At 38.8% G+C, this 14,547-nt stretch overlaps 1 protein-coding gene across 1 annotated transcript in view; it reads left to right on the top strand.

Moving 5' to 3' along the window:
• The window catches only part of col4a1 (collagen type IV alpha 1 chain), a 53,271-nt gene that overhangs the window by 12,121 nt on the left and 26,603 nt on the right, over window positions 1-14,547 (top strand). The window contains 2 exon segments of the mRNA NM_001177472.1: window positions 11,228-11,281; window positions 13,708-13,797. Coding sequence (NP_001170943.1) covers window positions 11,228-11,281; window positions 13,708-13,797 — 144 coding nt within the window.

Raw genomic sequence — 14,547 nt, 5'->3', positions numbered from 1 at the left:
TGAGAGATGCCAAAGTGACCCAGCCTTTTCTTGTCTTTGTGCGCATAAAAGGCAAGGAAGAGGCCTTCCTCCTCACTGAAAGAATGGCTTCCTCAAACCTGTATCCGGTGGCAAACTGGTGCACTTTTACGCAGGAGCCAGTGGACGAGTTGAAGTGCACGCAAAGTCAAATGGTTTTTGCTGAAATAAAATTACCATTAACTAAGTAATAGTTGCCTTCAGTGACTCTTCATCACCTGGAAATAGGAAAAAATATACCAGTAGCTTTTTCTCTTTCTATCTGATTAGAATGCAAGAAAGTGTAACAATTAGTTTAATTTTAAGTTTATAAAAAAAGGTACTAAATTGCTGTATGTACAAAGACTACAACTGGAGATGCCCCCCATGAACCGTCAGATTATCAGCAGTCTGTCTAAATTTGTTAACAAGGCAGCATTTTTTCCACATGCACATACTTAAAAGCCCAGAGACAAGCTATCACCTCAATCTTTAGTTCAAAAACTCAATGACTAAGATCTAAATCCCTTCTGATGGCCTGGAAAAAGGTGGAAGGTCAACACGATGACCTCTTGTGGGGGTCACAAGGCCGTTGGCAACAGGATGCCGATTTTCTGACCAATTAGCTTGTGTTATCTCACCAGTATTGTTGTTTTAAATTTTCTGGAAGCCCCAAAGACCTAATTTGATTTCAGGCAGATAATCCAAGTTTTGGAATGAAAGAATGTTTTTTTTTTCTCCAATTTTTATCAACAATATCAAGTTACATCAGTGAACACTGACATGGCCAGGTTGTTCCACTTCCATGTTTGGAAGGAGCTGTCTGCCTAGAGCAGTAAGGTAGCACATGGAAAATGTAAGGGTGGGAACATTTGTTATCACTGATCACACATGTAGTAGAAATCATGTCATTGACAATGTGTAAGGAAAAAGCTTTGAAAGGTTAGCATTAGATGGGATGCATCATGGGAGTTTGTGTTTTTGTCCATTTGTATAATTATCAGGAAACATTCATTAGTGTGTTTGGCCTTTTAGTCCAGTTACCTTTAGTAGTGACAGGATAGCTGTTATTGAAGCGCAGGGAAACATAGGAAATCAGAGTTCGATTCCTAGGGTGTGCAATGAGCTACGTCCAGTGTGGGTCCTTGGGCAAGACCCACACTAGACAAGTCTAACTATGTAGTCACTAGGGGGCTACAAAAGGGAACCCTTATGGACCCCAGCATGAATAAAACACAGGATTATATCAGAAACGACGACATCCGGCGTAAAACTCTCTGCCAAACCATCTTTGGAAAAGCTGTTTCACTGTGACATAAGGACAGCTGAACATGCTGAAAAGTTACCTTTGTCATTTGGTTATGTGATTGAAGAGTCTGTGTGTTTGCCTAAACATTGTTACATTTGCATTTTTAACGTCCTCTTATGGATGATGTGTTTATGGATGGTGTGTTTAACTCATTGTATATAAAAAAACTGAACTGGGTGACTCCTCCCCTTCGCGTCCCAAACAGGAAGTACCCACTGGTTCCAAGAAGCCAAGATCCCATAGACTTCTTTTGAGAAGTAAACAGTCATTATATTTTTCAGAATAACCATTCTTGCCCTGATCTCAAACATGTTCTTGATTATCACAGTTTTGTTTTTATGACATCTATTTCTGTAGTGCAAGTTATTCAAGTTATAAACCGACCAATCAGAAACCTCAATAAAAGTGCATGGTCTCACGTTTGATTTCATGCAGATCACTGCTTGCTGATAACATCTTTCTCCAACGTGGTGGCCTGCAACATTCCAAACAAAAATACCAAAAATAGTTTAGTAAAAAAACAGCAATCCCAAAAGTTAAGGTTATATCATTGTGTTCTATTTTTTCCTCCAGGTCTCTCTGACTGAAGTTTGTCTTGATTGATTCTTTTTGAACGGTGAGCAAAGAACACCATCCTGCAGCTGAAATCGTTCAGCTGTGTAAATAATCAGTGCACCCGGGTGCTAACACGGTACGTCAGTGTGTGCTTGAGGGAAATCTGCCATCCCAGAGGGATGAGTCGGGTTTTTAACTTGGCCCACATGCGGTCAGGCTAATCTAATGAAATTACAGTGGACTTCTGCTTGGGAAGCTGCTGAACGTTGGTCATACGATGTCCTCAACGTTGAAATGCGTGTAAATGTTGTTTTTTAGCTGTATAGGAACCCAACACTCAGCAGTCAATTGGCCTCCATCTGATGACAGCTAACATTACCAAGGTCCACTCTTGTGTTGGAAACACACTGAGTTCAAATCTCCATAACATGATCCCAATTGTCCCAAAAGAGCTATTTTGTACGTTTCCTCAAGATTATTCATTTTTCCAACTTTCAGAGACTCTCCCAACGCCTGGAATCCATTTTGTTTATACCCTTTGCAATTGGTGTGTGTTTTCAATTTGGTTTGGTATGAACCATGTGTGTGTTTGTGTGTGAGAACAGCAGATGCATCTGCTTTGGGTTACAGAAGGCCCAATCTGTTTCAGTGCCGTATGTGAAAACCTCCTGCCTGCAGGCAGAACATGCCTTACATCATGTTGGTCTGAGCTCTTCGTGGTCCATAAATTTTTACTACACCTTGCCTCTGTTTTTTTTTCCTTCATACACCCACAGCCTATTGCTACTTGGGCTTTGTTTTTTTCTGCTTAGCTGGTGTGTAAATATTTCAAAATATGCTGAGAAAAATAACAACCTGAACCTGCTGATGTCATGACTTTGGCTCAGTTTATCGTCTTTTTGGCAACAAGGCATTCTTTACGTTGGTAAAAAAGGATTTGCAGCTTTTATTTTCATAGCTTTAAAGGCAATTTTGTTTCTTTTCTAACAGACAGAACTAACTTTGTCACAAAGACAAGTTCTTCCCTGTTGCTTCTTCACCTGAACAAAATAACTTGATGAATGTTTCAGGGCTTATTATCTCCAGGATAGACTAGTTCACCAAACAAACGTGAATATGTCGTTCCCAATGTTTCCATGTGTCGAATAGAACTTTTTAAAATGCTTCCAAATCTAAAATTGTCAAAATGTGACTTAGCAGCAAAGTGACAGCTGTAGTGCCCACTGGAAATGCAAAAAATCCAAATGTAACCAGACTTTGAGTTCTTCCAGGAGTATTTAGCAAATGTGTAGCAATTATACAAAATATCACTCACATCTAAGTAAACTTTTGACTTTTAAAAATAAACAAAGTAATTTATGTCGAGGAAATGCTTTAAGTCAATTGTAAAGAAATAGTTGTGTTTTTATTTTTATACGAAACTTTTGTTTACAACTTTGTTTAATCTTTTTACTTTTTCTAAGTTTATCTAAGAATAAAGATAAGTTTTGTTTTCAGAAGCCACAAAACCATATCCAAACTAAGAAGGAAGGCCATTTTCTAGAACTTGATAGCCACTTTGAGCTATTTGTTTGGATTCTTACTCATTGCTTTGTTAGACCTAGAGCTCAATCTGCAGGGATACTGGTGATCATCTAAAGCCTCATGTCGCACATTCAAAGCCTCAGTGCATCCGTTTATGTTAACTTTGTCTGTTTTACTAAATCAATGACAGTTGACATCAAACAGCTCTGGTTTGTGCACGTGCAGCCCACCGTCACTCATGCATGATTGTTTATGGAGCACTGTGCACCCGCAGCCTTGTCTTCCAAGTATGGCATTCGGTCTGAAAATCCCCCCTCCTCCTCGGTTATTCTGTCACCTTCTGAACCAGAGAAGGCCAGGAATGTCAGCGAGCAGAGCGATCGATTGCCTTCGGTTTATTTTATTTTGTCCTCGTGTGTATAGCTGTCGTGAGAACACTGTGTTTGTTGTGAGCGGGAACTCCATGCTCTTGTTTACTTCAAATAAAAACAGCTCTGAAACCACAGAGGAGCAGAAATGGATAAACTGAAGAAGAATGATTCAGCGGAGTGATATCAGCTGCTTTTTCCAGTTTCGCATTACAAGCTATTGTCTCACAGCACTGTAAAGGGCTGCCAAGGACGTTTTATGAGGCAGAGCTGTCCTAATTTTCCCCTTATGGTGGCTATTATCTGTATTTCACCACTGTTTGGGACTTTACGGGTGACTGACGCAGATTAAACACGTACAGGAGGAGGACCCTGTTTGATTTCTGCCTGTTCTTGAGTTTTAAAGGAAATATGACTCAAAAAAAAGGTTGCATAACTTCATAACTCCACACAAGAAGACTTCAGTGTTTGTGTGAAAGTTCAACAGCATGTTAATAACTTAACAATGCTGCACAATATTTACTGTTGGGATACAAGGCTTGAGTCTCATCGGATGTCATTAAGGGTAATTAGATGAGCCGCCACGATAAGCCAGACTGCCAAACGCCCAGAACATGGAGCAAAAATTAGACATAAAACTATGTGATGCAAGAACATGGCTGACATGGGCTGGCAAAGCTGGAGCTGGCGTGCCACTTTCTAAACTGAACTCTAGAGAGGAAAACTTGCAGCCAAGCATGCAAATCATGCTCAGCATCTGCTGATTCATCAGCAACATTAATATAATTATAAAGGGAAAACTTTCTGCTCATCAGCAAGAAGATTAGTTACATTTTCAATGTGAGATGCATCAACTGAAACGCTTGAAGTCGCACTGTCAGACTTATCATTTTTTCCCCCCTCTAGACTTAAGTTTAAGTGTTACTTGACTATGTTTGACGTTGGTAGATTAAAAGAAAGGATGGTTGTGAAATGGCTAAACTTTCCTCATTTTAACGTAGAGCCCCACCAGGAAACCCCAGAGGTTTGTAAAATACTTCAGCAGCGGTGGGAGTTATGACGTGCAGAATTTGCCAGGAATGTGATGCGGTTTTCAAAGAACAGCTTGTCAATAACATTGACCAGATGTTTGGGCAACGCCAGCCGCCCTTAACATGGAGACAGAGGTGCAGTGAAACAGCTGCAGCCGTTGGACTTCAGCGCTCCATGAAGCAACTGGCAGTGCAGACTGAAAAAATGGCATCCGCATTACAAAAAGACATGTTTACAAATGACAGTTTAAAATGAATAGAAACACATTTTTTTCATATTTTTTGTTTATTTTATGGCAGTTGCCATTAGTTTAATTTGATTTTAACAAACATCTATTTTTAGATAGATTAGAAAGAATGTTGTGCAAGTGCATCCGCCTGTCCAGGCCTCTTTATGTCTGCTAAAGGCATCAGAAACATGTGGCATCCCTGTGATTCCAGTGCAGCAGGAAGTTGGTTGAGTTAAAGGTGAATTGTTAGTCTCAATTTTGTTCTGGAAGTTGGTTTTGTTTCTTAGTGATATGTGTCAAATGTGTCCATCAGGGGTCAAAGATTGAGCTCAAAATCTTTGTGCAAACTTTTTTTTTTAGTTTGATTGTTGGCTTTCTGCATCTGCTGGTGTTCTATTATTGATTAATGTTAAAGACAATTGTTTCTTGTCAAAAAGACTTTCTTGTGTTATTGCAGACACGTTTGTCAGTTTACCCCTTTCTTTCCCTTTCTCAAAGTTCTCATCTTTTCCCAGACCACTGTTGAAACTAGGAGTATTGTTCTTCCTTGGATAAATAAAGGTTAAATAAAATAATATAATAAAGGACCCCGGGGATATCAGAATTTTTCAGGTTAGGATGTAATATGGATTTTTCCTTATACTAGTCGTTACACAATGACTATCATTCCAATTGTACTTTCAAAGTAAATTCTAGTAAAATATAGCCTCATGTTGACTCTGGATTTTCCAAAATCAAAATTTCCCCACAACAAAAATCTAAAGTGATCCAAAATGTCTTTGAAGTACACCAACATTCAGAGAGCTCAGGTCTTAAGGTATGATAAATGAGCTCAATGTTAAAAAAAAATCTTTATTATTGACTGAAAAATAAACGAGTCCCATCAAAGAGAAAGCAGAACCTTGGTCATCACACAATAAAGAGTTAATAATGATCATTTTCCTGGAAAACAGAAAACAGTTATTCAAAATGTTAAATTGCAGGAAATAAAATTGCTTATAACTGAAACAGATGGACAAAGTGGGTGTTAATTGACCCATTTATGTGTATTAAAAGCATTTGAAGTCAGTTTTTCATGTCTGTGTTCATCGCCATCTTTGCTGCATGTGACGCCAAGAAGTATTTCCAAAAATGGGCAAATGGGAGGGACAAAGCCTGACAGGAACTGCCCAAAAAATCTAAGAATGTTTACTTTTATGTTTTAATAAAAAGACCAAAACTTGTGTAAAAGGGAATCTTTAAAAACCCACTTTAATGAAATTAGTGTTTTTGGTGTTTAAAACAAAATGTTGTGGCATTATTTTATTTATATAGAGCAGTGTTTTTCAACCTTTTCTGAGCCACGGCACACTTTAACCTTAAAAAAAATCCCGCGGCACACCAGCATCCAAAAAGTTTTAAAAAAGGAGAAACTCAGTCTGTATTGATCTACAGCCCCTCCCTCCACAGTCTCACATGCATTTTTGAGATAATTGTTGCAGAAAAAGCTGGAAACTGCAGCTGTTTTTTTCTAAAAGATGCAATAAAAGTTAAGTTAGAAGATTTAAAAACAGTTTGAAGTGTGTTCGTTGGTTTCAAGACGTTTAACAACAGATCTCCTTGTGCGCTGTCACTCTCTCAACCCAATGCATCATGGGAGATGTAGTGCATAAAACGGCCGGCGGAGATCGCTTTTCAGAGCTTCATTGTTTTGTTCACTTGTTCCACGGTCTGATACCGGACTCTGTGGAAAGCTACACCGCTAAAGACGAGCTTTAGCTGCTATTTTTGTTAGAACTGAGCGACTTTACGAGCTAAATCGGGACAAGGAAGTGAAGACTTTAACCACTTCTGATTGGTCAGACTGATGACATGTGATTAAGCTCCCCAAGAATGATTGGTGGAGACAGTTAAAGGGACGGGACTTTTCCAAAATACAGCCGGAGCTGCAGCTGAGTCGTGGTAACGTCATTCTTATCAAAATGTCTTTAATAAAATAAAATAAACGCAAAGAAAAAGTATTTTAGGATCTTTTATATTCCTAACTACTCAGTGTTTTATCAGGGCCTGTTTGGATGAACAGAGAGCTGAAATCCTGGAGATGGAAAATGTTGTTAAATCAGCTAATGAGGGCAATTTCTCCACGGCACACTTGACCATCTCCCACGGCACACTAGTGTGCCGCGGCACACTGGTTGAAAAACACTGATATAGAGCATTTATCTGAAAAATGAAGCTTAAATTGCATTTCTGGGTATTTCCCTTTAAAATCGTTGTGAATCAGGAGCAGATGAAAAAAATCAGTTGGAAAAAAAACTGTATTTGTTAAGAAGAAAATAAACTAGTCGGGCTACAAGCTTCCTGCTCCGCTCCATTCTGATGCAGCCACTTGCAGACAAATAGATCCATGTATGTCTCTGTTTTCCTCATCTGAGATGGAATCTGGATCAAAACTTTACAACTGAATAACTCCAATATTGCTGACCATTTTGTTTTTTGCCACGGTAATGTTTGGTTGGGGTGTGAGGGGCTGTAAGCTAGTGGGAGGGAATGTAAACAAGAGAGCTCTCAGCAACAAGGAAGAAAAGGGAGGGCGGGGCGCCAACAGTCCCGCCCACAACTCCCAGCTGTTTTTATGTAGGCTGAAATTGGCCGAAGCGTAATTACAATTGATCAAAAGATGATCGGAGTGGGTCTTTAAAGTATAATACATTAAGGAAAATATTTAGAAATTACCATTGGAGTTATATCATTAAAGCAAATAAAAGCTTAAGAATAAAGCTAAAAGAGTGGAAATGTCTTTATAATTTCTTTTACAATAATGTTAGTCTGGTCATGTGTGGTCCAAAAGCCCCCTACTGGTCTCTTGGTAAACTGACCTGGCTCCAGTCACTGTATTTTTAATCAAGCAGGAAGTCAAAGTGTTGTTCTTTACAAATGAATGTGGTTTTTCATTGTGTGGGTTCACCTTAAGCACAGTTCAGGGCGTCAGGTGAAAAGATAAACTACTGAAAGTTGAAACCGATCCTGACAGTTGCTGCTTTCCTCAGTCAGCCTGCAAAGCTTTTATCCTGACATCAGTGGGAGGTCTTTACCCGTTAAAGGAAGCGAGAATCTTGCTGCCATTGTGATGGATGGAGCCCCTTTCTACTATCTGTTAAATCTACAGACAGACCACGCTGCTGCCAACACGGAGACGTCTTGGCTTACTTGGGCTGAATCTCTGCTACTCCAAATACCGAGGTCAGCTTTATTTAGCTCAAAAGCATTCAGAGCAGTTTTACCTTTTGGAGCGTTTAAGCTCACGTCGGGATTTCTGCACCGGCATCTTCCGCCAGCACAAACAATATTTACATCTGGCTTTTCCTGAGCTCGTCTCAGCTCCAGACTTTAGAATCCACTGATGTCAGAGGTTTCAGGCAGGTGTTGTTGAAATATCAGGTCTTTGAGGAGAAGATTTCGTCTGATGTCATGCATTTAACATTTAGCACCAGCTATCCCTTTCACATTCTGTGTTTTTTCTTTCTTTCTTCATGTCTCTTACCTCAGAGGTCTGTGTCTTCTCCTCCAAACCATCTTCGGTAAACAGTCCCAAACACTCACATGTACACACTGAATTATGATAAGGCTCTGTTTTGAGCAGTGCCCAGTAAATGTAAGCAATCTGCCCTAACACATTGCAGAGATTTTCACAGTTTGGAGAGATCCCGGTCTGGAAATGACCTCAGTATTTGTCTCAGGACACGTGCAGGCCCTGAGGTTTACTGGATCTGATTCGGGGCTCAGTTTAGTCACCACCCTGTGATCAGGTCGTTCTGCAGAAGATCAGGCTGTTAGAATGATAAAAAAAAAGATTTTATTTGCAATTTCAGTAACATTAAATGCGAAAAGAGGATTCAGAATGTCTTATTTCAGTTGATCTGATAGTCAGATGATAGTCAGATGGCAGGGTCATGTAAATGTGATGCTTCTTCTGGATGGATTTTTAATGATTTGCTGCTCCTGTTTGACTTTTTCCCCCCATGAATTCTTGGGAGCACATCAACAAATGAATGCAAATACCCATCAAACTGCTTTAATTAACTATCTCAACTTAATTTAGCATCTACTTGAAAGCACACAGCAGAAGTGAAACATTTATTTTTGTAGAAAAAACAGGAAAAAGGAATCCAAACTGTAGGACTAAAAGTATGGAACAAATGTTTTATTTACTGAAAGGATGTTAAGTATTTCAGCCACTTTTTTCTAATCTTTGCCTACCATGGAACAATCTTGTCTGTATGTGAGAAAGCTCTTTATCCAGCACACAAACAGAAGTGCTATCAGAGCCCTCATCCCTCTGTGTACCTGAAGACCCATATATGATACGATCCACTCCGGTTTGCGAGGCTGAGATCACAAGCCAGGATCGGTTGTTACAGGAGTCATTAACAAGACACACTTTTTGTGCAGATGTCATGTGGATCTCCTGCCATCTTTCCCATCTGTTGTTTGGGTTTATGATGAGGCGTAACGGATGTCGAAGAGGAAAAAGAAAAAAAAAAATCAAAGGAATAGGAATTTGATCTACCTGCAGATTCTTTGGAGATCTAAAGAGATCACAGGCGAGGGGTTTTATGATGTGTGTTGGTGTGAGGTGCCCCGGTCACGCCCTCCACCACGCAGGAATGTCTGTGGGGTTAAGTTGTGTCTGAAGGTGGGTGACAAAAGACACAAAGAACAAGTCTGAGACATGGATAGGAAAAAGGAAGGATACGGGAGCCCAGAGCAGCTGAGAATTACTTTAGCGATTCGGTTGAGATGCAAACCTGTAGGGTCTTTGCTTTGCCATTCCTCAACTTTTTTTGTCGTTGCAGAAAATCCTATTAATCCAGCTCCAGGAGCTGACTTTTTAGCAAGCTATAATCAAAACCACATGCTATCTTTTCCCCAAGCCAACATTTGTTTCCTTGTATTTCTATGATGACACTAATCTGATCTGAAGCAGGTGTTCCCAGAGTGACATGAACAAAAACCTAATAAAACAGCAACAGTATGGAGCGCTTTGGGTTCAAAGTATGAGGTGGAGGTGTTTTTAAAGGGCTGGATTGTCAAATTTCATGATGTGATGGCCACACCAGCAAGGATAAGTGGAGAATAAGAGCATCTGCTGTAAGTCCTGGGACTGCGGTTGCCGTGGTTTCCCATGGTTTACACAGCCACATACTGATTCAGCTAACAGGTATTTCGGAATGTAATAAGTGGCTGCGTCGAGATTAATGTGGAGTAAATTAGGAATGACCTGTTCTGAATGTAAGGTTGAAAGGTCAGACAGGGTGATTGCAATTAGTTATGGAGCTATTTGTTGATTTTGTGTGAGAACGAGAGGCAGACTGAAATATTCGGGGTTAGCGTGGCTCCCTTCCCAAGACAGCACGGCAAGTCCGCGGATCTGACAGGATTTTGGCCGGCAGCCTTACACGTGAGTCCAGCAACAGCTGGGAGAAGGAGAGGGAAGAGGAAAAGAGGAGCAGTGGAATGAGCCAAGACAGTGCAGAGCCAGTTCCCAGGCTCCGGCCTCTGGAGACCTCAGTAGAGAGGAAGCAGGGTGGGGGTCGTGGATGGGTGGGAGGGTCCAGACCAGCTGCAATGATGTGCTACTGCTTGCAAGAACTTTAACAAATAGGTGTTTCTTTGATGCATAGGAAAATATGACTGCATCTTTTTGAATTTTAAATCAACTAAAAATCCAAAAATATCAAACTAAAACCAAATAGTTTGCTTTTATACTTTTAAACCCTTTCACTTTTGTTCAAAGACACATCTATTCAGGTTTTTAGGGCTTTCAGAGCTGGTTTTGCCTTCTCAGATGGACAGAAACACTGATCAAAATGATTGCTAATGCTTTTAACCCTTGGCTATCCTATGACCCCACCCTTACTTTGACGTGTTCTCCCTACCATGACAAAGGTGGATAAAGGTGGAAAGATTTCATGTAATCCATGGACACCAGTGAAGATCACAAATCATTGAAGAAAAAAGGTTCAGCACACTGTCTTGTGGGGTCTAGATGACCCCACTCCCAATGTTAAAGTGCCTAGGATAGCACAAGGGTTACAGTTACAACTTCCTGCTGCAAATGGGGTTTTCTACTGCCCCCTTGTGGTTCAAATACATGTATTTATTTGTTTGTTTATGTATTTATTTATTGGTGTCAAAGTGCCATCTTAAAAATTTGTTATTCTTCATTTTCAGGGTTGTGGAGCATCCTGTGGAAAATGTGACTGCAGCGGAGTGAAAGGAGATAAGGTGGGATTTTTTTTTTTCTTCTGTCATTTGATTTTATGCAATTCCATGCAGAACTGAGATGGACTGAAGAGCAAAATAAATAAATAAACAACTGCAGACCAAGTTATGGACCAAATGTGTACCAAAGCTGCATGTAATAGATGTACGACCACAATCAGAAAGTGGACACTGTTAGAAAAGTAAAAAAGACACCAAATACATTTGATCAAAATTCCTATCCTCCTTCTCTTTTGCATGCCAGCTTTTCTACTGCCTTCCTTTTCTTTTCATTCTGACAGTGAGAAGAAGAAATGTACTTAAGTTTTGGATTTTTTTGTTTGTAATGTTTGTAGTATTGAGGGCTTTAAAGTCTGCAGTATTGCTGTATTTTAAAAAAATTAAAGAGCCACTCCAATGAAAAGTGGACTTTGGTGTTTTCAACCTTTATGTGGCATTTTCTCGTTATTGTGGACATGTTTAAAGAAAATTAAACTCAAAACTGCCTTTCTGAGTATTTCTTTATTGTTGTGAATCAGGAGCAGAAGAAATAAATACTGTTTCATAAAGTTTGTATTTGTAATGTAGAAAATTCGCTCAGTGGCCACAAGGTTGCTGCTCTGCTCCATTCTGATGCATCCACTTGCAGACGACCATGTCCATGTACTTCTTTGCACCAGTAATGCTAGGCAGGGGGTGTGAGGGGCTGTAAGCTAGCGGGAGGGTATGTAGTAAGAGGGCTCTTAGCAATGGAAAGTGGAAAAGGGAGGTTAGTTTGCGCTAACTGTCCCGCTAAGAACTCAGGGGCGACTTTCCAACGAACTGCTGCCACTCTGTAGAAACTATGTCCTAGAAAACAAAACAGGTTTTTTAATTTTGGCTAAAAACTGCATAATCATGATTAAAAGATCACTGAGAATGATTTTTACAATAGATCAAAAGATGGTTGGAGAGGTACTTTTTTCCTTCTTTGGTCAAAAGTTTATAGATTCCTTTGTCATGAAAACCATTGATGCACATTGACTTCCAGATAATCCATCCCAGAAGCCCCAGCAGTCAAAATTGTATCCGCAGAATATCCAAATAAGGATTGAGTTTTGTACAACTGGTTTGAAATGACCATTGTTGATGGAACCTGCCGTGTAATGATTTAATAATGTTTACAGTGAAATAACTTTCCTATGTTGTTCTTGATGCAAAGTTACTTGACTGACAGTCAAATCAGTAATTTACCCACATCATTTATTTTAAATAACTTAATGATTCTTGCTTGTTGTTCCTGATTGCAATCAGATATTTTCTAATTTGGAACGTTTTTTTTTAATGTGTTGAAAAGCTACAGGGCAGCACTGATGGTTTAGACAATCAGTTGAGTTTAAACTGTCTGCAATCAAATTCCTTTAGAAAGTGTCTCTCGGGTCTCCAACTTGACTGTTTTTGGCGTATGACTGCAAACGGAGTTTGATTGAGCCTTTGTTCTGTTTTGATTCGGCTTTGAGTAGAAACAGAGAACACTGACGTTATCTCAGCAGCACAAAAATGAATTTAGTTCCCCCGCATCTTTGGTTTCTGAAGAAATTGGTCTAATGACTCCAAACAGTTAATAGATTTTTAAATAATTACTTAACAATGTAACATATTTCTTCTCGATCTGCTTAAATATTGAAAACAATGAATAAAAATACAGTTTTTGTTTAACTGCCAGTTACCTTTGTTCCCTTGAACTCAGACTTTACTTGTTTTCTTGCCTTAGTTTTCTTTTTCAGACTATTTCAGAATCTTATCAGGCTGTCAGATATTCAGCTTGAACCAACATCAAACACAGTTTTAGGCTGAGTTCACAGAAGTCTAGTAGACCACTAAAATAATTATAACCTTGAAAAACTGATGCAAGGTTTTGAGCAAAGACTGATGGTAAATTCAGATTTTTTTTGTTGCATTATTGAAAACATTATGGTAATTTTTATAAACTACTGTGAACCAGGAACTGTTAAAACCTACAATAATTATTTTGTGGAAGTTTTTCTACTAACTTTGTTTAGTATTTTGTCAGTTTTCCAACTTCTCCCGATGGAACATTGCTGCCACCTACTGGATAAAAATGGCATCTCTTTGAGTGAAATTTGCATTTTATTTCAAGAAATACATTTTACTAGCTGTTCTTGTTTGGTTTACTTTTGAAAGAGATAACAGAAATTAACTTATAAGAAAATTTTTTAAATTTTACTTCATAGGTCCTTATGTAAAGATGTATCCAATTCGTAAAGAGTCATATCATCTACCTTTTGGACACACTATTTATAATTTCCTTAAATATTCTAATTTAAAGTAATCAAACTTTTTCATAATGTTTAAAGAAGCATTATTTTACCTTTGAGTATTGTATTAGTTACTGCCTTAATATTTGATGCTTGTGTGTGATGTCATTTCCTTTTGTCTGTGCATCACAGGGGGAACGTGGATTTCCTGGTCTTCAGGGCAACATGGGGTTTCCAGGAATGCAGGGACCAGAGGGGCCTCCGGGACCAATTGGATCCAAGGTATGTGCACACCTTCAACTACAGATACAGATTTATACCTGAATGAGCAAAAGCAAACCTTTATATATAAAGGTTTTAATTATTATCAATGTAATTGAAGGAAGTTTGAATTTATTCAAACTCCTATAGAAGGTCTTCGTCTTTGGAGAACCGAAAAAACAGAAAACTCATATTATTGTGTTATTTTTCGAGGTTAGGTTTATATATTTTTAAAAATAAATTTTAGGGTAACAGAGTAGCTTGTGTTGTAAACTAACCAGGAGATATTTTTCCTTTTGAAATTACAAAAACAAATAATGGATTTTGGGATGAATGGGATGAATTATAACATTTAGGTCATAAGGTTATGAGATTCTGTTTTAAGATGCATTTTTTTTCTCTATCATTTATGTGTTCTTATTCGGATGAATTTAAAACAGAAACATATTTTGATTTTTTCTTTTAAACCTTCGCTCTCAAGGATTTTACTAACCTTACAAAGATCCTGACAAAAGTCAGTGACAAAGAAAATACTCCTATAGTGTGCCTTTATTTGTGCCTTTAAAGATCTGTAGACATTATGAACTTTTTGAGCATCTGTAAGCTTGAAGGCCATCATGAACATTTTTTGGCCCTCATCAGGCTGCCTCCACATTTAACCAACAAACTTAAACTAGTCCTTTGCTAGTTTTAAACAATCTCCTTACTGTGAACACAATTTTGACACAACTCTTCTTCTTGCTGTTTCAAAGCTGCAGTCAACAATTACAG

Source organism: Oryzias latipes, chromosome 21 (genome assembly GCF_002234675.1).
Source record: "Oryzias latipes chromosome 21, ASM223467v1".
NCBI lineage: Eukaryota > Metazoa > Chordata > Actinopteri > Beloniformes > Adrianichthyidae > Oryzias > Oryzias latipes.
This window is presented reverse-complemented; position numbering and strand designations above follow the sequence as displayed.